General features: G+C 44.7%; 1 protein-coding gene across 1 annotated transcript; it reads left to right on the forward strand.

Annotated features, from left to right (window-relative positions):
* The first annotated feature begins 2,003 nt into the window (after positions 1-2,003).
* Positions 2,004-25,342, forward strand: LOC136632307 (zinc finger protein 585A-like). Its single transcript, XM_066607089.1, has 3 exons — positions 2,004-2,079; positions 15,708-15,806; positions 16,982-25,342. Exons 2-3 carry the CDS (start codon positions 15,716-15,718, stop codon positions 20,458-20,460), a joined length of 3,570 nt encoding a protein of 1,189 aa, XP_066463186.1. The 5' UTR covers positions 2,004-2,079; positions 15,708-15,715; the 3' UTR covers positions 20,461-25,342.
* The last annotated feature ends 345 nt before the right edge of the window (positions 25,343-25,687 follow it).

Below are 25,687 nucleotides of genomic sequence, written 5' to 3' on the forward strand. Positions count from 1 at the left end.
TTCACAGATTCGGAGGCACACAGAGGTACAGTATTAGCACACAAATGCCTAAGGGCTCGCTTTTTACCACAATTACTGCTGCGTTTTGAACGCTGCAGATAATTTCTGTATTATGCTCCCATTTATTTCAGCGCACCTCATCACCCATCACAATATGGGGTGTGCTGAAACCCACTGTCAGACGCAGGAACCTGCATCCGAAAACTAAAGTAAAATCGCGGCAAACCGCCATGATTGAAATCGCTGTGTGTGTGAGAGTGGCCTAAGGGTGCCATATTGTGTATTCACACAACACAGATCTGTAATACGATCTCAAGAGTTTCAGGAGCTGAATGTAGCAACCCCAATGGCCACCAACTGCGGATTCTATACAGCTTGTCACTGTCCTTTCAAAAAATAGAAGTTAATGAAAAAACTAGAAGTTTGAAAAAGTTTTTACTGGAAATTTTAATTTTCTTATAGACCACAGAACCTGAAATAAATACAGACCCCACAATACAGACCCCAGACGAGACCCCAGGAAAAATTCAGTTTCGATACGGACCCGAGACAGAAACCAAAAATGAGATCAAACCTCAGAGTAGTTACAACCCCCAGACCAGACCCTCTAGATACAGCCCCAAGTAAGACCCCCAGACCAGCCCCAAGCACATCACACACAGGCATATAACAGACTTTCAGGGTAGATGAGGGATTACAGCAGATTTTGATGCGGATTTGCTGGGGAATTCACCTTGCTGATTGAAAGGGGTGAATTTCGGAGCAAAACAAACAATTGTCGTGCTATGGATTTAATATCTTCATCGCAGGTTGATTGTATACTGTTTACTTCTGCAACATGTGGATGGGAATTGCTGCTTCTGTAAACTGTCAGGCAAGGACGACACAGAATCCACAAGGACAGGAATACACTCCAGGGCCGAGGAAGGGCAGGGGACAATCCCTGTTCTTAAAATGCCTGAAACTGCCTAGCAGGTGGAGCACCCGCCCTGAAAAGGGCGACCCCTTGACAGAAACTTGGTCCTTCCCTGTAATGACCTTAGATGGAGTAAGGGAGAGAGGCGGACACCATGGGAACATACCGCAGTGGGGTACACCCTGACACTGAGCAATTCAGCCCGAATACATATCTAAACCAAGTTACTAATAGGCTGGCTGGGCTAACAGCGCAGCCAGCCAATCAGTTAATAGACAGAAGGGAGGTGATTATTTCTTGGCACCCACAGCTGAATGACACTGAGCGCTGGCAGATGCATCACATGGGATGGCGCTAATGTGTCCGTATCCTGGAGTCAGCTGTGCCGTGACATAAGCTTTGTGGATTTTGCGCATGCATCTACGCCCCTTGATGTTGCATCCTCTGGCGTGAGGATCTGACTAGATGTGATCATGTGACCATATCTGTGCGGTTCCTTCAACAGCTCCTCTGTGCCAACATGTATTGTACGCGCAGCGCCCAGTATTAAAGTCCACACAACGCTCGTCGCCTGGTGGCTCCGACCGGCCCGTAGCGCCGTGACAAAAGAGGCAATGGCTGCAATCTCCAATGAAGTATGAAAAAAGTGAGGATCTATTAATCCAACATAATGCAACATGTCGGACCGGGAAAACCTTTTCTAAGCCTATTTTGTTGCAATGTCTTTAGGGACACTGGAAAAAGTCCTATTTTCACATTCAGCCCAAACTATTGGCAACTTTGCATCTCCTATCCATGACCCCTATAATAAATGGAACACATGTAAACTTATGCAGGACTTTTTTCGGTCCTGGCACAATTCATTAGAGTCACAGCTCAGTTTCGCTCAGATATCTGCTGGTTTTCCCCTCACTCTGTGTGTACTCTTATTTTGAAGGCACTGTAAGGGGCAGAGCAACGCGTTTGTCACTGGATTGGACCACTCGGGCCGCCGTCGACATTGTACGGCAGTTCCGTCTCCTTCCCCCTTGGCTGCCCCCCCTCCGTACATCAGTGTCTCTCCTCCTCCCCCCTGCACAAAGCATCCTGTGTCTACTCCCCCCAATGTCCATTGCCCTGCTGCCGCCCAGCTGACCCCCGCACACCCCTCTCCCAGCACCCAGGTGAGTATGAGCCGGGCCTGCACTCCTCCTCCTTTTCCTTCTCGGCGGCGACACTCGCTCCGTGTAACCCCTTGGCTGGCCGGGAGGGTGCTGGCAGTCACGGGGTTAACGCGGTGGCAGCAGCGGAGTCCCCGGCTGCAGCGCCGCTCCTGGGGGAGGTGACAGCAGCCCTGTCATTAATTCATTAATTGCATGCTTCATTAGCAAGTTTCTCCGGGGTGCGCTATTGACTTGGCCGGGACGGCGGTGACGACGGCAGAAAGTTGCCTTAATGTCACCTCTGCTAATTGCGAGCACCTTGATGAGCTGCACCAAATGGGATGGCGAGGGGTATGGTGGAGAGTGCGGCGCCAAAGTACAATATTAGGCGCTGTTTACACCGGCATCGCCATCCGATTTTATGGAAAGTATAATTGATGAATTTTGTTTCTCTGTTGATTTTAATATGAAAATCACTAAATGCACGAGTCCCGTTTAATGTTTGCAGGTAGGATATGGTACGTTATTTCGTTCACCGTAAGTGGCGAAAGGCGGACGTGTTTATGGGCTTTTTTTTTTTTTTTACATTTTCTGTAGAAACAGTGGAGCATAATTAAAGCGCCGGGATACAGCGGGGTCGGAGCGGGAGCGCTGCTCTGACCGCTGTGTAGCATCCGGCGCTCTTAACTGCAAGTGCAGCTCTTATTGCAATCCATCTTGATTGCAATTACAAGCGCTGGACGCTACACATGGGTTGGAGCAGCTCTTCCGCTCCGGCCCCGCTGCATCCCGGCGCTTCCGCTCCGGCCCCGCTGCATCCCGGCGGCCACTTCCCCTTTAAGACTGGGTTTGCACCTGCTCTGTTAGGGTGATTTCACACCTGCGTCGGAACCTCCGCAAGATGGTTCTGGCGCAGATCTGGCTGTAAATACCGGAAGAAAAAGCACCGCATACACGAAAACGGGCGCACCCCATTATAGTCATTGGGGTCCGCCCGGCGCTGTTTGGTTTTGACTCTTGACGGAGTAAGAAAGCGGAATCGCCAGCGCAGGTGTGAAAGCGCGCTTATTTCCATTGTTTAGCTCCATTGTAGGAGCCGAACAACAAGAATAGCGGAAGAGTCGGACCTTAGCTGACGTGAGCGGTGCCGGACGGACGCCATTGACACGCCATATGGGGCACGTTAGGCTTCTGTCGTACCGCAGGATATTTGAGATAGCACAGAATGTGTTTTTTCGTCTTGTGTGACAAACTTGCGGCAGAGGCGCTGAATGGAGCTCGAGGGGGGCTTTACAGGGACTATCGTCTGAATAATGGCTTGCTCGCGCCAATGTAAGCTACAGTTCTGTGTTACACGCGGCCACCAACAGTGAGAACCTGTTCACGTATCACTAATTGTTTTGTTTCAGCTCACCTAAAAATAGTCGCTGGTTGATTGTCACAATCGCTTGTCTATCAACCACCAGCCAATAACATTGCAGGGAGGGGTGCGACAAAAACGGAACAACAATCTGTGTAACAGTACGCGAACAACAGTTGTTCCTATGCTAACGACTCGCCATCGTGATCATTTTAACTGTCCGTGCAAACCAATCTAAAGTCAATATCACACAGGTGTAATTTGGCGCTAAAATGGCGATTCATCAGGCTTAATGTAGGGAGAAGCGTCAGAGTTCAGGATTGGATGCAGAGGTCAAGCCCTCTAATACCGGAAGTCCATGTAGAAAGCAAAGCTTGAAGTAAGAACTAGGGCGCCTTCACACGAGCAGGCGCCATATTTGTTGGAGATACTTGGACCAATGTTGCGCTTGTAAAATTGTAATCGATAGGAGTGCGTTGTGACGTGTGAGCAAACCGCATCGTTTAATAATACGAAGGCCACGCATGTGAAAATTGCATATATTTTCAACATGAATAATGTAAAAAAAATTGTCCCCCTTTGAAAACTGGTTGCGGAAGATTTCTGTGGAGTCGCAGCAAAATAGAACATGCTGCGATTTCTCTTTCTCTCAGCATCGCTGCGAGAGAATAATAGCGCCTGTAAATAGCCACATTAAAAATCTATTTCAGTGCGTCGCTCTTTTGAACGCAGCCTTTGGCCAGTTTCATTAATAGCATCGTAAGGATCTATCAGTGGAGGGTCTGGGGTCCCAGCGTTTCAAGGGGCTTTCACTAAGGTACTCCTTTCTTGCTCTGTTAGCCTGAGCGGCGACCCCTGCACTTCATGTTTTGGGGTTGGATAACTTATGTGACATTGATTTTTGTCTTGTGTGGCGCAGAGTGCAAAACTCACGACCTGAAGGTTGTGGGTTCAATCCCCGCTGGTTCAGGTAGCCACTCAAGGTTGACTGAACACTTCCATCCTTCCGAGCTCGATAAAATGAGCTTGGTGGGGGGTAATAAAAAAGTTACTTGAAAGTGCTGCGGAATAAGATTGATGCTATACTAATGAGATTTTATTTGTGTGTGTGTGTGTGTGGGGGGGGAGTTTGATGTCACCATCATCAATACCGAGAAAGGGAAAGCTGAAGTGGGAGCGCAGGCCGTGCTTGTGACGACTTCTCTCTTTGAAATTCTAGAAACCACCGACTGAAATTAAAGGGGCTGTCTGTCTTGCACAATCCCTTTATATATGCCCTGTTAGAACATATGCGTTTTATATATATTTCAGCCATTCCTAATAGCCGGAACAGAGACCAACTCCAGAGTGTCTCCCCCTGTGGAGGGCTAACCATTGCGTTGGTCCCTGTGGCTAGCGCTAGATGTCAGGTGGCTGCTGCACAGGTGAATGTCTGCTAGCATGTCCCTATAGGATAAAATGCATGCAGTTTGAAGCCATTCTGGGAAATGGGACTCTGCATGATCACGTTGTGGTGTGGGGAGGACTCATCCCGATTCCGGATCTTACGTTCAGGTTTGGATGATGTTCCCTGTAAATCTTAATGCACCAAAGTTGCAAAAAAAAAAACATGATCATTTTGGGCTGCATTGTGGAAATGGAAACCGAATGCCAGAGTGTGACGTCGATCAGTGCTTGATATTACCTGCCAGAGAAAATGTCGCGGGATGGCCTCACGGGGTGGAATTGCCTTTGTTGGCATCAGCAGCAAAGTGGATGAGATGGCAAGACTTATCCGCACGCTGGGGCAGAAATGATCCGCAGTGTGTCAGGATGGCTCATACGCAGCTGCGCCCAGGGTTCTGCTTTCCTGTCCTGTCCGGGGAGCAAGAAAGGGGGACTCCCCGCTGTTGAATGGCTCAGGAGGGTACCGAACAGCGCAGAATGAACCATTTGACTATAATGGGCCAGTTCGCTTTCCGCTCAGCTGACCTGCTTCTAGACGGAAGCAAAAATGCTTTTTCTTCAGGTATTTTGATGGAACCCCCGGTCGGAGGTTCCGGTACAGATGTGCAACCGGCCTCAGTTGTTTGCTTTGAGGCCGCTCATTTCCCCTTTCAATGAGCGGACTGAATGTTGTAACAAATCACAGCAAAAAACATGAAAATTTGCGTAAATCTTGGTAAAATTCACTTTGAAAGTTTTGCTACGCAAAAGTTTTGCCCCATGGTCACACAACATAATCCACGTCAGAAAAGTCTGGCAGATCTCTACGTAATCTGCAGTAGAGATTGGAGGCGAGCCGCGGGTATCTGCAGCAGATTTGCATTTACAGCTGCAATAGGACTAAGGGAACATTGACACAGACGTTTTTTTCCCCCCCCCCGTCCGTTTTTAACTAACTAAAATTAGCACAAAATGGCCCCATTAAAGTAAATCAGGATGTTCACACGGGCATTCTTTACACGGGCAGATATTCTGCGCAAAAAAAGAAAATCCCAGCCTGTCCTATGCTGGTCTGTAATCATCGCGCAGAATCCTCTATGGAAGCATAAAAAATGCAGGTGTTGCAAGTATGCGCTCTGCATTTTTACGCATGTTACCAGGACGCAGAACAAAACCAAAGTTACGGTATCAATTGTACCTCCTCGTGGTGTTTTGTACACGTGAAAAACAGATATACACGGCTATAAAAACAATGCACATACGCGACAAAAAACGCATGCCATACATGTGCAGAGAAATCTGCCCTTTTTTCACGGATCAAAATTGCATCTCCCCGTGTGAATGGCCGTTGGGTTCCTTTTATATCCGCCAAACTCTTGGCCTGGTGTAATCAGCGCAGGTCAACACATGTCGATTGGCGCTTCTTTAATTTTCCGTCGGAGGAGCCGAACGAGCGTTTATCCCCAAAGGTTGGCTGCACCTCTCTGCATTCACACAGGCAGATGGTCTGAGGATCAACCTGCACTTTCATGCTTGCTGAAAGTCACTGATCGTCCGATCAATGATCGATCATTGGCTGATCATTGCTCCTTCCACGCGGCCCGATTGTTGGGCGAATGAACGTCCAGAAGACGTTCCCAATAATCGGGCCACATAAATGCCCTCTGTCCGTGTGCGCTCCCAATCTTAACAATTGCCGTGCGGATTTGGTGCGGAGTCGGCCCGGATTCCATGTGAAATCCGCCTTAATTCCCACCTCTGAAGAAGAGCTGGCGCTGATTAATGAAGCTGCAGAAATGTTCATACAATGTTTTTTTTTTAGTTGCGTGAATGCTGAAATTGCTTCTATAAAAAAAAAAGACATCAAAAAACCAATTTGGGTAAAAAACAGGCAGAAAATGACTGCATCTAGAAAAAAATAATAAAAAGCTGTGGGTGAGGGGAAAATCATATTTTCCCATCCACTCGCACCGACCATCTGGCTCCTGCAGCTCGGAAAAAAACATGGGAGGGGGGATAAAAAAAACACTTTGTGTGAAGCGGCTGCACCAGTGCTGTGTCAGAAAAACCCTGCCAAAAAAAGCCTTTAGATTTGTTTGTTTTTTTTTCTTTTCTCTTCTTTTTTTTTTTTGTGCTTAACGAAGTCTTTTGGGAGGGGGATTGCAAGGGTTAAAAAGCCAAAAATTGCGCAGTTCCCAATCCCTCTTTTTTTATTTTATTTTTTTTTCATTTAAATCCAGCTGAGAGTAATGTATGTTTTTAAAGTACCACATCAACGAAAATGTCCAAAAATGGTTTTGTATGAACATCTTCTGATGTGCTGAAGTAAAATGTGCGTAGATCGTGTGGAGCGCGTCCTCTCCATATGCTGCCCATAATGTCTAGTTTGCGAACTTCCTGCTCCCACTTTATTTGTTTTCCTAGCATTAAAACTATTGTTTTTCTTATGGTCACATGACCTTTGTTGCCATGGCAGCCTTACAGCGGGACTGAGCTCTCACAGGGAATCCATTTTGACCTCTGGGACCTTTAATATTTTAGTTTCTGAGCCCTCCCTTCCCCACTGAGACACAGGCCTCCATTTTGTAAGGGAAATCTGCTAACATAAGATGGAAAGAGCAACAGTTCTGAGTTGGAGGGGTTAACGTGCGAGCGCTGCAGGTTTGGCAGTGCAGCGGTTAATGGCTGTGGGGCGTTCGTTGTGGTATTGTGTGGAAGCGTTATTTTTATATTGCGGCTGTAAATATTCCTCTCAGAGCCTCAGCCTTTAGCTCCACAGGACGAGCTGCCGCCACTCGCCTGGTTATTTTTATGCTGCTAATAACATTTATTTCGGTCATTTCTTTTCTTTTTCGCTTTTTTTTTTTTTTTCTCCTCAAGATGTTGTTTTTACACTGCTCAATAAAACAATGGCGCCTGCAGGGCCGGGATAATACAGAAATTTTTCTTAAACAATGGGCGCTGGTGGAGACGCTCATACTGCATTATACTGCTTGATGAAAAACAATATGGCGTCGCGATGAGGGTGGTAAATAAGGCAGGGGACGCATGTAATAAAGTTTTTGCATTTTGAACAAGATGCAGGAGTAGTGGTGTGAGGTGTTGCTCACGGCAACCGTTAGATTAGCATAGTGAAGTGGAGGCTGAATATGATCATTAGGGCCGTGTTCACACAAGGCAGGTTTTCGTGTGGAAAATCTGCAATTTTTTTTTGTCAATAAAACCTGTTTTAAACAATCTGCGGCACGGCCGGCTGCAAACTGGCGTGGGCGATATCAGGCCGTCAGGCATCCAAATATGAAACCTCTGGATGCGGGGCGTTTCCATGTGGAAGCAGCCTTGCATCCCTGCAGGGCCGAAGGATGTGGGCGATATCGCAAAAAGAAAGGACACGCTGCCATGTGTTTTCCCACATCGCAACGCAGTGCCATGCAGGACAACCTCACGAATGTGAATGAATCCATTCAAAATAATGGTTTCCATATCTGTTCACCTCGCAACGCACAACTCTCACGTAATTTTCAGGCCAGTGTGAACGCGCCCTCAGGCCAGCTTCACACGGGCGAGAAGATCTTGCATGAATATCAACCCATTCTTTTGAATGGGCTCATACACACGAGCGATGTTTTCCGCAGTACGATGCAGGAAACCATTCGCAGCATGTCCTGTCTGCATGCTGTCGCATCGCACCGCCCGTTGTTTTCACTTGGGGAGGCGGCAGCATCACAGCACGTGCGAGGTGCACGCAATGCGAGGTCTCCCACTGAGAACAATAGGCGATACGTTCGAGGAACCAAAAAAAAAAAAAGGACATGCAGTGTTTTGTTTTGTTTTTTTCTTTACCTCACAGCATCGTTGTGGGGGAAAAAAATCGCTTATGCGTATGATTACATTCAAAAGTATGGCGTTCAGATTCGCACTAGCTTTGCAAATGTAGCCTTAGGCCGCTCTCACACCACCCGCTTTTACCGCGATTACGACGACTCTAATAATTTAATAGGGCTTTGCAGGCTAGCGCTCTAACGCGGCGATTTTCAAGCACTGTCTGCTTTATTTTCATACTTTTTATCGCTTTTTGACGCTCCTCATCATCCATTACAATGATTGAGTTTTATGCCTGCCAAAATGGCCAATGATAAAGCGAATCATCGCTCGGCGTTCAGACGCTGGCAGCGGTTACACTGCGCGATTATTGTGTGCAGAGTTGCACAATCCGGCGATAATCTGAACGGTAATCTGAGGGCTCATTCACATCAGCAGTCTTGCTTCCTTTCTTCTACTGTTCCATCACAGCAGTAGAATAGGCAAACAGGCTGACTTCTACCTCCATTGCTTTCAGCGGGTTTTCTGAACGTCAGTTCTGCTCACTTTGGTTCGGTTCCATCTGCTTTCCATCTCAATAACGGAAAAAATAGCGCAGCTTTTTTCCACTAGCAGTAAACCGAAGGTGAGCGGATGGGAGCCGTCCAGAATTATTATTATTTTTTATTTTTCCATCTAGTTAATGGGTGAAGGAAATGAGTGGAAAAGTTTCAGTTTGGTTGTGTTTTTGTTATCCTTCTGACAAATCCTTTGTTTGAATGAGCCTGTGGAGAAGGGAAGAGAGAAAAGGCAAAACGCATTCAATCAGATGGAAATGGTCTGTTTTTCTGACCAGGGTGTTTACGGGATCCATTGAGGAAACTGTCTTTTCTGTCCGCTTCAGTTTTAAATCCTTTTTACCATCAGTTTCATTTTCAAAAAATAGATAAATTAAAACTGAAAGTAAAACGCTGATATGAATGATCACTAGTCTATATAAAAAGGTATATCAGTTTATAAATAAGTGGTATGACTTCTCCTGCTCTGAGCCTGTATTATACTCCAGAGCTGCACTCGCTATTCTGCTAGTGGAGTCACTGTATACATTACTTATCCTGTACTGCTCCTGAGTTCCATCCTGTATTATACTCCAGAGCTGCACTCACTGGAGTCACTGTATACCTTACTAATCCTGTACTGCTCCTGAGTTCCATCCTGTATTATACTCCAGAGCTGCACTCACTGGAGTCACTGTATACCTTACTAATCCTGTACTGCTCCTGAGTTCCATCCTGTATTATACTCCAGAGCTGCACTCACTGGAGTCACTGTATACCTTACTAATCCTGTACTGCTCCTGAGTTCCATCCTGTATTATACTCCAGAGCTGCACTCACTGGAGTCACTGTATACCTTACTAATCCTGTACTGCTCCTGAGTTCCATCCTGTATTATACTCCAGAGCTGCACTCACTGGAGTCACTGTATACCTTACTAATCCTGTACTGCTCCTGAGTTCCATCCTGTATTATACTCCAGAGCTGCACTCACTGGAGTCACTGTATACCTTACTAATCCTGTACTGCTCCTGAGTTCCATCCTGTATTATACTCCAGAGCTGCACTCGCTATTCTGCTAGTGGAGTCACTTTATACATTACTTATTCTGTACTGACCCTGAGTTCCATCCTGTATTATACTCCAGAGCTGCACTCACTGTTCTGCTGATGGAGTCACTGTATACATTACTAATCCTGTACTGCTCCTGAGCTCCATCCTGTATTATTCTCCAGAGCTGCACTCACTATTCTGCTGATGGAGTCAGTGTATTCATTACGTATTCTGTACTGACCCTGAGTTCCATCCTGTATTATACTCCAAAGCTGCACTCACTGTTCTGCTGATGGAGTCACTGTATACATTACTAATCCTGTACTGACCCTGAGTTCCATCCTGTATTATACTCCAGAGCTGCACTCACTATTCTGCTGATGGAATCAGTGTATTTATTACTTATTCTGTACTGACCCTAAGTTCCATCCTGTATTATACTCCAGAGCTGTACTCACTGTTCTGCTGATGGATTTAGTGTCTGTGAACAGATCCCTATGTAAACTATTTGTAAAGCTACTCATATGGAAACTAAAATGGTGATCAAAGGAGAAATTGGAAAGCCCCTTTAAATCCCTTGCGCTTGGTTTCTCGCACGTCAGGTGTCTATGGTAGTTTCTCTTCAGTTCTGTTCTTGCAGATTTAATCCATCGTTCTGTCAGTAAAGTAAATTAAAAAAAAAAAATGTATAGATGGAAACCTGAGAAGTAAAACTTATTTTGGGTCTGTGCTGTAGGAAACGCCAGTTAAAGGGCTATTCTATAGAAAGTGGTTAATTGCAAACATATGCTCTGAATCTTTGATCTCACTAGCCAAATGTGGCTTTAATTCGTTCTGAAGTCTGTCTGTTTCCCTTTTAAATCTGTTATGTATCCAAGAGATGTAATTTGAAATGTATTGAAGGAGACACGGCGATTACTGGTGACATTATTAGATATGCATATGAATGGGAGAAGCTGTCATTCTTGATTTCTGGTCTTCTTTAATATTAAGAAAAGCTCTGGCTAAACAGCCTTTCTTACAGGGTTCATGTTTTAATAAATTGGAACAAACGCAGGAAGTGGGTTGGGATGCAACTTTTTAATACACTGTGTTCCTATAGGCTCTTATCATGCTATTTTGGGGGTGGGTGAGAGCACTTCCCAGGCAAGGTGTTCACTTACAGAATTCCTCAGCAGCATGACCCTTGAGGAGGTACTCCTTGGCCAATCATGTGAGTTACAGAAATGGTGTAGAACAGTCCTCCAGCAGTTTCTGTGCTCCCGACTACCTGTCCAGGGCGTTACAGGTAATCGGTCACATCTGAACAGCACCATAAACTAAGGGTTCTTTTAGGCTGGGTTCCCACGGGCTGGACATTTTGTGGAATGTCCTGGAGTTGTACCTCACTGATTTGATATCAATGGACTATCTTAAAGATGGCCATCAATATTTTAATCCTGAAAAAAAACATTCATACTCCCCTTTCCTGACTTCTCGCATGTCTTACGCTGACTCTCCATTCTCCGTGACCACTTTGTTTTGACTGGCTGATGGTCAGCCGATCACAGACTTCACCACTTGAGCCCTAAGGTCTGTGATTGGCTGCAGCTCCCCATGATGTTGTATAAATGGGCAGCTGCAGCCTGCAAACACATTGTATCCTAGAGAGACCCATAGCTGCCGGCGCAGGACATGCATGGAGAGCCAGGAAAGGTGAGAATAGACTATAAAAAAAAAATTTACTCAGACAGCCCCTTCAGTGGCATGCCTGGAAATTTTCCAGGACTAGTTCCACTGCCCATAGTGATATAGCCCGAAAGACTTCCGGGTTGTGTTTCACTATGTACAGAACGCCATAAGCTGCAGTATTGTGTTCTGCACACACACCGCCTGCACAGTCCCTCAGAGCACCAGTGCAGGGCTTTAAAAAAAAAAGCGGGAAGATATAACTGATCTGCCGTCAACTTCCCGCTTCTTTTTTTTTAACTCCTGCACTGTTTACACGCTGCCACAAAGACCATTGGCTTGTCAGAAGCCGGCTGATGGTCCCCGTGGCAGGGAGAGCTGGTGATCAGCTTTCAGATGATATCCGGCCACCAGCTCTTACAGCGGAGAAAACCTCCGATCTCCACTATTTAACCCTTTACATGCCACAGTCTGTGCGACCGCAGAATGTAAAGGGGTGACAGAGGCAGGGGACTCCCTCTGCCACCATCGGACCCCACGTAATGTGGGGTCCTGATGGCTTTCTGCGGCACCCGGAGGCTTGAATATAGCCTCCGGGTGTGCCAGCTAAATTAGGCTATGATGCTTAGACTCTCCTCTGAGTGTCATAGTCTGTCTAATACTTTGCTATGCCTCAGCATAGCAAAGTATAAGAATAAAAAAGTATTATGCAGGGACAAAATGTAAAAAAAAAAATTGTCAAAAAAAAATTCTCAAAACCCCACCTTTCTCCCTTTACTTTGTGAAAAATTAACAACAAAATTAGACATGTATCCCTGCGTTCGTAATGACCAAGAGTTGGAAGTTAGTGCAATATTTACTCTGTAGCGTGCACGGCATGGAAAAAACATTTAAAACGTGACAAAAATAGCTAATTTAGCCTATCTCACCATGCTAAAAACGGAATAGAAGTTGATCAAAATGCTGAACGGATCAACAAATGGTACTGAAAAGTATACCTCATCCCGCAAAATAAAAACCCTTACACAGCTCCGGTGATTAAAAAAATAAATAAATAAATGCTAGGGGTCTTTGAATGCAGCGATTTAAAAGAAAAAAAAAAAAAAAAAAGGAATTTTTTTTTTTCTTTTAAAAAGTGAAAAAGCAAAAAACTATTACAGTTTGGTATAGGCATAATCGTACTGGCCTGTAGCATGTCTTTAATATATTATTTATACTGCTCAGAGAATGCTGTGAAAATTAAAAAAACATGCCAGAATTACAGATTTTGTTAATCTTGCCCCTAGAAAAAATAGAATAAAAAGCGATCAAAATTTTACATGTTCCCAGAAATTAGATAAATGAAGACTAGAGTTCATCCCACGAAAAACACGACCGTCTAGAGCTCTGGCAATGGGAACGTAAAATTAATACGGCTCTTGGTATGTGGCGACACAAAAGCAAACCTTTAAGAAAAAAAATGTACAAAAATAGCAAAACATAAAAAACTGTATAAACTTGGTATCGCCGGAATCGTGTGACTCAGAGAATAATGATATCACACTATTTATTCTGCACGCTGAACGCCGTAAAAATGAAATCCAAAAACAAATGCAGAATTTCTTTCTTTTTCCCCAATCTCCCTATAAATATTTTTACAAAAGTTATGCAATACATTATCGTGGCATGTTCTAGAAATGTCAGTAGTGACGGGCCGGCTCCGCTCTGCGCATGCGCTGGCTGGGCGGCAGCCGGCGCATAGCAGAGACTAAAGACGCCAGGAGCGGGTAAGCCGCAGGGCTGTGCAGGGGCACAGGTCCGTATCCCACTGCAAGAATTCGCGCAGCGGGATCCGACCCAGCCATCTGCAGGCAGCCATATTTACCCAAAAATGATGCCATTAAAAAAAACTTGTCCTGCAAAACAAGCCCTCACACGGCTGTGTCAGTGGAAAAATGAAGAAGTTATGGCTCTTGGAACGCGACTGGAAAATTAGTTGAAATTAAATGATTGGTCCATTGAAAAAACCTGCCCTGGTAGGTCTGACAGGGTGGTAAGAAACCCGCCACTGAAGGGGTTAAATGGCAAAATATGTGGTTCTCTCCAACCACCACTAGGTTGAGTTTAGGAGCTTACTCAAGACAGATTTATTATTTGGCTCAATGAAAGCAGTGTTAGTGAGCGCCCCCTTGTGGACGGCCAAATGTTGCTGATTAACGTTAGTCGCTCCTGGAAGTAAATAACTGTTTAGTCATTTCTTAGGTCGGGCTCACGCGAACGGGTCGGATTCCGCAAGCAAATTTCCAAAGAGGAGCACACGTGAAATTAATTGTGAAAGATCGCGGATGCAAGCGTTTTACCACATGGATGTATGCAATGCCCAGCGTATAGTCTGTGCGGAACAAAGATCTCTCTCTCCTCCAGCCGGTATTCCAGCTTTTCTATCCATTTTCCTTGAAGTTGTGACCGGTTCCGCCGCTCATGCACAATGTTACTTGCATATGGGCGACGGAGCACACGCATCCGTTGACTTCAATGGGGCCTGTCCGTGCGGAATACACGCTAAAATTGAGCATGCTGCGAGTTTTCTTCTGCTCACAGAATCCACAATTCCTACCCACACGTCTAAGTGAACTGGAGAAAGGCCATGCTTTTTAGTTACTGGGTTTTATTGCAGATCGCTCGCGTGGACGGCAATCGCGGACTCCACAATCTAAATATGCTGATGTGAGCCCGGCCTCAGCCTTATCATTTTCTTGGAACACAATGGCAATGCCACCAATTCTGCTGCTTCCTGATGGGTTTTGGCCTGGCTTTTCCTGACTCTGGCTAACCCTGCTTAGCCGAGGAGTGATGCTGGGCAGGCTGTAAAGCAAACGTTGTATCTGACGTCTAGACAAACTGAGTGACATCTTACGGAAACTGTAAGATTATGTTGTTGCAGATTTCATTCGCTGCATTGTGAAAATCGGCCACTTTTCTCCGATCGAGCCCGCTGCTGATTTCAAAATCAACAGAATGACTGGATTTCACCACAAATTTCTTTGCTTAAAACCCCATTCACTAAGCTTCTACTGCACTTGTGAACACGTTCTAAGGGTATGTTTATACGGGGCAGAAGATCTGCGACAAATTCCTGCAGTAATTCCGCATCCAAAGCGGAGTCAAAATACGCACCACTGGTACAGAACTTGATTCGAAATCGGCTGCGTACCTGCAGTTGATTTAAAGGTTACAGCGCTCCCCTGTGAAGTCTTCAGCTATCAGCGCTTCCTTCACTCGTTACCCTGCGGCCTGTACTGACCGCAGCACCACTGGTCAGATGATGCGGAGGTGCTATCGCCTGACCAGCGGTACTGCACTCAGTACAGGCTGCTGGGTGACGGAAGCAGTGGCAGCTGGAGACTTTAGAGGTGAGCGCTGTAACCTCTGATATAGGCTGCGGGTACACAGCTGATTTCAAGTCAAAATCTGCACTGTTGGTGCAGATTTTTTTCCCTGTTTTGGATGCAGAAATGCCGTGGAATTCCCACTGCGGACATTCCGCAGCCTTTCCACCTCGTGTAAGCATACCCTAATGGGGGAAATATCAGTTTTCACAAAGATTTTTAGAAATTGGTAATGTGTAACTAAAGTAAAACTGGACAATTCCGAGGATCATTTTAGCTGGTGCATAGCTTTCCGGGCCGTTTTTTTATGATGTCTATGAACGTTCAGGTTGAATACAATTTTTGACAGCTTGACACAAGCTTATGACTAATTTAATTAAAGATACACTTTTAATATATTTCTTCTTTATTTTTTAGGTCTCCAGATGTCTAAACCGGATGTTTTATCGATAATGGAAAATGCAGAAGAGCCCTTTGGTCAGGAGAACAATCAGGCCAGGGCTAGTCGAGTGGAAAGTAAGGACAAAACTATTCAGATATACCAGTTATTAAAGCATTGCTGAGACACCATGTATAAATCTATATGGAAATCACACGGGCCAATTTAAAGGGGTTAGCCAGCTTCCAAAACTAAATTCCTCAAATTATATGGAAATCGGATGTAATCGAGGGGGTAATCTACTCAGGATCCTCCTCTCTTGGCCAGAGTGGAGAGCAGTTACAAAAAAGCCTCTCTTGCTCTGGAGGATCCGTCCTGTCCTGCATTACACGGACAGTCCTTTCACTTGAATGGGCACTGTGTAATACTTCCATCTTCCTGTGATGGTGCTATAAGGACCTTGAACTGCAAAGTTTCCCCAGATTATAGCGGACTGTTGGAGGTCCCAGCAGAGGACACTTTGGAAGCTGCTAATTTAGGGACCCTTCTAACTAGTAGAGATTGTTCATACGGTAGCAAGAACAACTTTTAAAGGGCTGTGTTCCCTTAAAATGAAAATACAATAAATATTTTGGGTGACCAAGTTATACTATTAGGATCGGTATCAGATTGTATTTTTAATGCATCTTGTTAAGGCGTTATCTCTGCTCAGTCTTCTGCTTTTGGCTTTTTGATATTCTGCATTATATTGCAGCTTTGTGCTGGAACAAGTGCCAGTTTCAGGCTTTTTGTATTTGCAGGTGGTGAATTTAAACAATGCTCTGGTTTTGGGACAAAATGCTGTCCTGTGACTGGAGGTTGGAGAATTATCACCTGTCCTTTTATCTTCTAGCCTTTTATTCCACTAGTTCCATTTTCAGGCACCCAAGATGACCACTGCCATCTTTTGACTAGCATTGCATCCATAGTACTTTGGAAGTGTTAGACCTACCAAAGCGCTGTAGCTGCTCTGTGATTGGCCAGTGCTGCCTGCATGTGTATTAGATAGTTAGAAAAGGGCCGCCATCCTGGCCACCCAAAAACAAGGCATCAGGCCCTCGGACCAGAGGGGGCAGAAAGAGAAGCTCAAGTAGAGGCAAGATACCCTTCTACCCTCTGGTCCCGGGACAGAATTTTGGCCCAAAACCAGATGGCCGCTTTAAATTATTTTAATCGCAGAACATTTTGTTTTGAAGAGGTCTCATGTCTTTGCTTTTAATTACACTTAATAGACAAAGTACATATATTTTGCTTACGTTTATTTTTTCATTAGTTGCAGAATGTTGGAGCAGTGCAACAACAGAAGAACCAAGATCATTTGCTCCTTTAGTTGGAAAGCTGCCTGAAGATCAGTCAACTTCACAAAACTCCCAAAGTACCATTATCGTGAGTGAAATTGAAAACCATGACAACGGTTGGGCCGAAAAGAATGTCCATCCCATAATACCAACTGAACCGGTGTGCCAGTCAGGCAGCAGCACGGTTGAATTTAGTTTTCAAGCAGGACAAAGCTCACCATCAACATTGCCTCTCATAGAGAAGAGAAGACTCAGAAAAGATGGCATTGTGGACCAAGGAACTGGTGGAACCAAGATAAGAGGAACTGCTGAGGAAACCTCGGCACAACCAGCATTACATGGGGTCACTCCTATGCCAACCAGTTTTGGCAAACTTGAGAAGGATAATATAATGATATGCAGACCACATGGGTGGTCTAACGTTGGACAGCAGTCTAAAACTATGGAGGCGAACAGAAGAAAAGATTCTAGTTCTACAGAACAGCCAAGCCAGAGGTTCTGGGGTCTCTTTCAGTGCTCGTTCTGTAATTTTGTTTTTCAAGATCTCTCTGAACTTCTGCAGCATCAAGAATCTCACAACCAAGAAAAATTCCAAGGTATTGGAAATGAACAGGCGCATCCTGAGCAACAGCCAACAGCTGCAGTCTTAGAATGGAGAAGATACCGCTGCATAGTGTGCGATAAGACCTTCTGCAAGCAGTCTTCACTAGTAACACATCTACGTATACACACCGGCGAGAAACCATTCTCTTGTCATGTATGTAGGAGAAAGTTTAACCAGCGTACTAGTCTCACTGTCCACCTACGAACTCATACTGGAGAAGCACCGTTTCCTTGCAATAAATGTAACAGGAGCTTCAGACAGCAGTCCAACCTTACTCACCATATGAAGAGTCATCAAAGAGCAGAGGAACTTGAAGGGGTAGATTGGAGTGAGGAGAACACAGCCCCAGGCGTTCCTTTCATGTATCTGATATCGGAAGGGGATGAATCCAGCAGTGAAGTTTGGGGCAGCAAAGTCCCATTTGTTAAAGGTGACAAGGGAGAAGATCCAGGATCATGTAAAAGACCTTATGTCTGTGGTCACTGTTTTAAGAGATTCACTCATCAGTCTAACCTCATGGTTCATCAGCGCATTCACACTGGAGATCGATCGTATCGTTGCCAAGAATGTGGCAAGCATTTCACCAGAAGGACCAGCTTGATGGTTCACTTACGTGGCCACACTGGAGAAATGCCATACTCTTGCCTTCAGTGTGGGAAGAGCTTTCGTCAACAATCAAATCTTCTCTACCACATGAAAAGCCATGCTTTGCCAGCTGAATCAAAAGCCAATGTGAGCACAGAAAATGAGCAGACGACAAAGATGTCTGGGCAACTGATTGGACCTTCTGGTCAGTATGTTGAGCGAGATAGCTCACAGATGATAAACGTTGGTGGTGGACGAATTGAAGAAAGTCAGGTTAGGGCTTACCAATGTACCCAGTGTTCCAAATGGTTCCCCAGCTCTCATAGCCTTCTGTTGCATCAAAAGCTTCATGTAGAGCAATCCAATGCCATCATGCATTGTAGAGAAATTCAGGTCTCGTACCCCATTAATAGAGGCCTTCCACACACATATCCTGAGAACATGCTGTCTCCTCGGCAAGAACATGACAGTTACACTCAACACCATTTTAAGTTACCTGCACGATCAGAAAGCAACAACATCTCGGGGATGCTCAATAGCCTTGAGTCAAATCTCCTCTCCCAGCCAGGACATAGCATTACTTATCAACGAGTTGGAAATCAATCGGGAGAGGGAAGACCTCCAAAGGGTCCTTTCCATGTTCTAGGAAGAGGAAGACCAAGAAAAATAACTTGGATAGGTCAAGGACAAGGATCAGCAGGGACTTCCATGGGAGGGAAAGCTATACATAAGTGTTGGAAATGTCCAAGGCACTTCAACAATAAGTCAAATTTAATTGTCCACTTGCGTATACACACAGGGGAAAAGCCTTTCCAGTGTTGGCTTTGTGAGAAGAGATTTAGACAGCAGTCAAATTTGATCCAGCATCTCAAGAATCACGAAGATGTTCTTGGGGATGAACTCCTAACTCGTCCACAAAAGCACGTAATTAAAGAACAACAAAATGGTAAAAGTATTCAGAGTATAGGAATGACTCCATCCCCTAACACAGCCCAGGTTCGGTCAGGTTTTCTTCCATTTGATGGAAACCAAATGCATCAGAATGGGCAGCTGTTTCAGGGACCTCAGACTATCCATCTAGGAGATATTGCCTCCAGTAGTGAGTGTGTTGCGGATAATTTAGAAGTAAATGGAACACAGTCGTCATCCTCCTCCTCATCATCAGCTGAAAGTACATACAAGTGCAGCAGCTGCTTTAAGACATTTACTCATAAGTCCAACCTCTTGGTCCATGAACGTATTCACTCAGGAGATAAGACTTATCGATGCCTCGAGTGCGGCAAACAGTTCAGTCAGCGCACTAGTCTGATGGTGCATTTAAGGACTCATACCGGTGAGATGCCATATTCCTGTTTGCAGTGTAGGAGACGTTTCCGACAGCAGTCCAACTTACTTTATCATATAAAGACAAACACTGTGCAAGGGCAGTTAAACTGTACTGCAGAGAACTTGCCAACTTCTCCATTGCTTCCTAGATTAGATCCAGGCATTGAACCTAGCATGAGCTCTGATATGGAGGCTTCCCCCGGCCAAGCCCATCCTTGGGTCCACCTGGAAACTGTTTCTAAGAACGAAACCGCAACGGCTTCACCCCCTGATGGAGCAAAAGGAGAGTTCCACTGTCCTGCCTGCGACAAAATATTTACTCACCAATCCAACCTGTTAGTCCACCAACGAATCCACTCCGGTGAGCGAACATACCACTGTCACGAGTGCAACCGTCAATTTAGTCAACGCACCAGTCTGATGATCCACTTACGTACTCATACTGGAGAGATGCCGTACGCATGCCAGTGCTGTGGCAAACGTTTTCGCCAACAGTCAAACCTGTTGTATCATTTGAAGAGCCACATAGGGCAGGGGATTACTATAGATGCTAGTCAAAGCGCAGAATATGCAGCACCCAGAGCCAGAGGTCGACCTCGGAAATCGGAGTCAAACGATGAAACAAAGGAAAAACGAATAATTCCACGAGGCAAGCGTACTTACAAGTGCACTGAATGCCCAAGGCGCTATAACCTCATGTCTAATCTGGTGGCACACCAGAAGTCTCATGACCTTCAACCTCTATACAGTTGTTTAGAGTGCGGAGACAGTTTCCTTCACCAAGGGTATCTTGCAGTTCACAAGAAGCAGCACGCCAAGGTAAACCCTTCTCACCATGGCGTACAGTTCTGTTGGAGACCAAACCAAGAGTTGATGGACACCAGAAGCACAGGTACAGAAGAAGAAAGGAATGCTGTATACACACCGCATGAGAAATAATCACTCTGAAGTCATATGATGTGTCCAGTTAAATGGAATTAGTTAGAATATTGGTAATGATTTAAGGTCTCTCTAAGACCTTACTAAATATGGAAATTTATATCTTTTGCGTTTCAGGTGCTACCTGAAATTTGCGAATGTCGATAATGAACTGCTTCACAAGGTGGGCTTCTGAAACATTATCGTGATAGTAGACTGTTTTGTACAATTACGAATGCTTTATGGAAAAAAAAAATTCCTGAGAAGATCTGAACTGGTAGAAAAAAAGTTGACGTTGGTTCTCCGGAGGGTCCTTAGTGCTTTGCCTTTGACTTTGAAACAATATGAGATGAATATATTGCGACAGGAATTTAAAGGGGTTTCCAGAATTGGAAAAACACTACTGCTTTCTTCCAGAAACAGTGCCGCACCTGTGTATAGGCTGTTTCGTGTATTACGGGTCAGTGCTAGTGAATGGGGCTGAGCTGCAATACCTTGCTCAACCTACGGACAGAGGTGGCGCTGTTTTGGGGAGAAAAGCATGTTTTTTCTAATCCTTAACGGCTCTTGATAACAATGTATGAAATGATATGGGAAGCACTTATCTATATTTGGCTAAGGTGACCACTGAGTGGAATATATAACGCGCTTGGATGCCAGCGAGTCCACTGTTTTGTGGGCTGTAACATTTACTGTTTGAATATGGGTTCTTGTAAAGATTCTATAACTGAGGCATGGAATATTGGTTTGGCCCATATTTCTGCTTCCACAGTCCATGCATGGTTGGTACACTAGGCCAATTTTCTTGCATCCACATTTGTGGCAGAGTATGTATTTAAGAGAAAATTACCCTTTTTACGTGGTATTTATTTTTATATCACTGTCTTGTTTTCTTTACATTTCACCATCGCAATGAAGATCTCGTTAGATGTTGCATTTCTTTAGTATCGTAGGGATACTACTTTGGCAGCTACTTCTATACCATTGCAGGTTGCCTTTTGTAGTTATATGACCGTACTCCTCGCTGCGTAGCTTTTATTTGCTGTTTTTGAAATTGGACGTAAGAAGTTAATTACGTACATATTGTGTAAATGCCAGCCTTTTCTTATTTATACATTTTTATTATGAGTTTTTAGTTTTATGCATTTATATGTAGGAGTCAGTTTGTATGTTGCTTACTTCCTCTGTGTCTGGCCTCAGATTCCTAACCACAGTCATAACCATAATGCACCAGTCAAAAAGAAAAAATAAAGCAAAAAAACACACAATGCCTAGCCGCCGGCAGCACCTGCTCCACCACTGTCAGATGAGCGTGCCTTGTGATATATGATTATGTGGGAAGGCTTGTAGTAGACCTTGGAGGAGAAGATGCTGTGTTATAAGGTCCTTTGTTAAGTTTTTGAAAGTTTTAGTGCATACCTGCCTCCCATCTGCAGAAGAAGGTAGTAGGACTACTTTCCTGGTATACTTGAAAAATCTGTGGTCCTTTTATTTAATACAGAGCACACATTAATATACAGGGGCGATATGTATTTAACGGTTAATGGGCCCTCTCGAGTAGGGGCCACATAAGGACTGGCCGCCTCGTGGTGTTTGCAAGCAGCTGATATTCATTAGAATGGAATAGGTAACAGAACAGCCTAAAATATGTAATGATACTTTTTTAAATGTGTACCTTAGCTGGAGGACAACAGGAAAAACATTTATAGTTTGGCTGCAACAGATATAGCGGCACCCACTATCTTTAAGTGGAAGGATGTCACAGGTATCCCTGCTACTAGTGGCACTAAATAATGGTATACTAGGTTAAAGTGAAGGTGAGCTTGGTGACGGGTTGGGATCTGCTTGGATGGGCTATAATCGGTAAAAGAACCTAGCAAACAGCGTCCATTCTCCCTACAGCGCCCTTAGAGGAGAACTGAAGCATTACACCATCAAATAAAAGGCCTATCTTGTCTACTTGCTTGGATGCATCCGGTCCTTTAGCGTGAGAGATGCTTTTTGTAGCTGTTTTCAGATCAAACTGGATTTGAAAACACAAAGCCACTTGATTTTTGAGGGTCTTTGAGAAATTTACAGGAATAGAAGATTGGTTACAGGAAGTGCATAATATAAAATTATATCCCTGCAGACTAGATGACCTTTAAGGTCTTATTACATGGAATTGGTCTTTTGATTAAAATCTAGGGCTGTGGTTACGTACTGTAAGTATTCAGAGCCTCTGTTGGGGATTCGGTTATTCTCGCCGTCAGGATGATGGAATTCTCAACAGAACAGTGGCGGACCCCATTATAAGACAATAGGTGGCAGTCAGTGTGTGTTTGGATCTGTGGTGGGAAGCATCTGGTACAGTATGTAACTTCCGGAAGTCAGGTGTAAATGGGGCCTAAGCTACAGCAGTGGTTTTGCCGTAGTGCAGTTGCTACAGAATTGGATTCTGTTGAAATCTTATCACTGAAAATCATCCCTCAGTCCTCATCTGTCCCGTCAAAATCTGTATTTCTAGTCCTGGGAAGCACTACAGCTCCAGGGTGATTTTGGTTACATTTCCCCATCCCCAGTTAAAATCGCGGTGATCGTTTGATTGTTGCTAACGGTCTACTGCTCCGGTTACACACAGGCATTGCACAGGTTGGCAGAAGAACCAAGTGTTTTTGTCTATTTTTGTTGCATTTGTTTACTGTTACTAAGGTTCCTTTTCACCTGGAATTGAGAAATGGCCAGCCCGTTTTTGTATGTGACTTCAGTCATGTTCCTTAACATCTTTAACCACATAAGTGCTTCCCATTTCAACAGTATTATCATGACTATTGCTTATTTATGCCTATGATGACAAGGTACCTATTGTCTTCAGACAGTTTAGGCAGCCGTTTTCTTGTCTGATCTGATCAATTCGCAAGAATCCAGTCATGTTTTTCGCACTTGTGCCTCAGTTGTCGTCACAGTTCCTGTTTGAAAGGACAATGTGTTGTATCGACTCCAGCAAACACAATGGCTGCCTTTCAGGTTTGTAGATGGCTGGTAAAGGGTGGCTGTCGGCTCCTATGAGTCCCAACGGCTAAACTCATTGGAGCTGGCACACTGAGTTCATGGATGTAGCATTAATACCAACTTTCCCTACTGTGTACTGTCAAACCCACTGATCCATGCACCCAACGGACTACTTCATAGATGAAGACACTAGTTCCTCTCAATCCATGCACACTCGATGTTAGTCTGCTGGTTGCATGCAGCAGTGGCTCTGGTGGCGCCCAACGGAGGCAGGGAGGGCAAGTTACAATATCTCTATCCTCGGACTCCGCTTATATGAGCCCATAAGTTTAGCTCTAACTTAGTGGGAGCCGCCGGACTTCCTTTAAACTACACAGGAAAAAAAATCTGAATTGTAAAGAAGTTAAGTGAACATAAGTTTCAAAACTCATATATATTTTTTACTAATACATAGTGTACATATGACTTGTATAACCCGCAGAAAAAATGCCACATAAATCTAACCATATTAGGAAGGGAGGAATGCATTTGTTTGCCAAAGGTGAGAAGCTCCTTTGCACTTGCCCCATTTTTCTCTTTGCACTTATACCAGTCAGAGCAACATGATGATTTGTGCCCATGGTCCTTCACAAACCAAGATTCTTGGGCCAAATCGCCCATAGTAACTCGTTGGAGGTCCATTGTCTGAACAGAACTCAGTGAAAGTTTTATTCTTTTACTGGTGTTTCTTTATAAGAACATAAGGGAATTTTAGTCATGTTAACTGGAATGGGGTTATCCCAGAATCAAAATGTATCACCTCGCCATAGGATATCTGATAAGTGTATGATTGTGGGGGCCCCACTCTTGGTACCCTCATCGTTCATGAGGGTTTGCTGTCTCCCATTTCAATAGAGCAGCGGTTGAGTGTGTGCACTGCCGCTCCATGACACGGACAGCCGAGAATAATATCAGTACAAGATAGATAATGGACTAAAAATGTTAAATAGACTCATTCTATGTAAACTGGTGTTAAAAAATGGAAATATGCTGTATATTACACATCAGCCCCAGTTCCACAAAAAGATATATATATATATATATATAATAAGCATGGCTGAATCTGCATATTATTCTAGTGAAGAAGGGAAATAATGCCATGCCCTACAGCTGGTTCACCGCTATTTGCTGGGGTAACCATACAGGATTGGACAACCAAAGACTCACGTTAGTATCCAGCCTTGTATTTTGACATGGGGGGACAGTCCAGCTCTCTCCATCCATGTTACGTTGTAGGCGTATCATCTGGATGTCATCACGACACAATAGTATGGCTAGCTTTACTCATAGGGGTGAATTCACTCGCAGCATATCTGTTGCATAACTTCTCTGTAATCATGTATGGCCTGCGGAAAAACGTGGTTGCCACCAAAAGCACTCCATTCCGATCAATGGAAATTTATTTTTAAAGGTGTACTTAGATGGGCATAGCGAGTTTTGCCCAAGCTTCTCCTATACAACTTTCACCACACAGCACATGGACACTCTGTGCTACACGGGACTCCTCGCATGGCATGTCCTAGTCTCATGTGAGACTCGTACAAAAATAGGACTGTGAATTTCAAACCTGTACCATCGGTCCGCGTAAAAATTCGCTCGTATACATCATCCCATTTCAAATTAATGAGTTCTTTTCCCGTGCAAGTTTATGTCCATATTGCCTTCGGACTGAACTCGCACAGGAATATTGTCTGTGCAGATATACCCGAAAGAAAAAGTTAAGTGATGATCAATTCCTTAGGCCTCCTTCACACGGGCGACACAGCATCGTCGTGAGAAAATCGCAGCGATATCCCATTGCTGGCCCGTGCGATATCGCTGCGTCTTCTTGCGGCAATAGTCGGCCGACATGACATCAAATGCAAGGATTGAAGGGGGGGGGGGGGGGGGCGCTTGAAATATAAGCCTTACCCAAAAATAAGCTCTATAGGAAAAAAAAATAAAAACATATATCACCTTAGAAGTGCTCGCCGCCGCCGCAGCTTCTTCCCGGGTTCCGGAAACTGGTTCTCTTCATCTTCTGGCCCGGGGATTGAAAAAATCCCCGCCTCCTGGAAGCGCTGGCAATGATTGGCTGAGGCTTAGCCAATCACAGCCAGTGCTCGGTTAATAGCTGTGATTTGCATTTCGTGTTTTTCATGCGATACAACAGAGAGGAAGGCTCCATAGGGAAACATGGGCTACAAAACCTCAGGAGTTGCAGAAATATCGCAGGACC

Source organism: Eleutherodactylus coqui, chromosome 6, assembly GCF_035609145.1.
Source record: "Eleutherodactylus coqui strain aEleCoq1 chromosome 6, aEleCoq1.hap1, whole genome shotgun sequence".
NCBI lineage: Eukaryota > Metazoa > Chordata > Amphibia > Anura > Eleutherodactylidae > Eleutherodactylus > Eleutherodactylus coqui.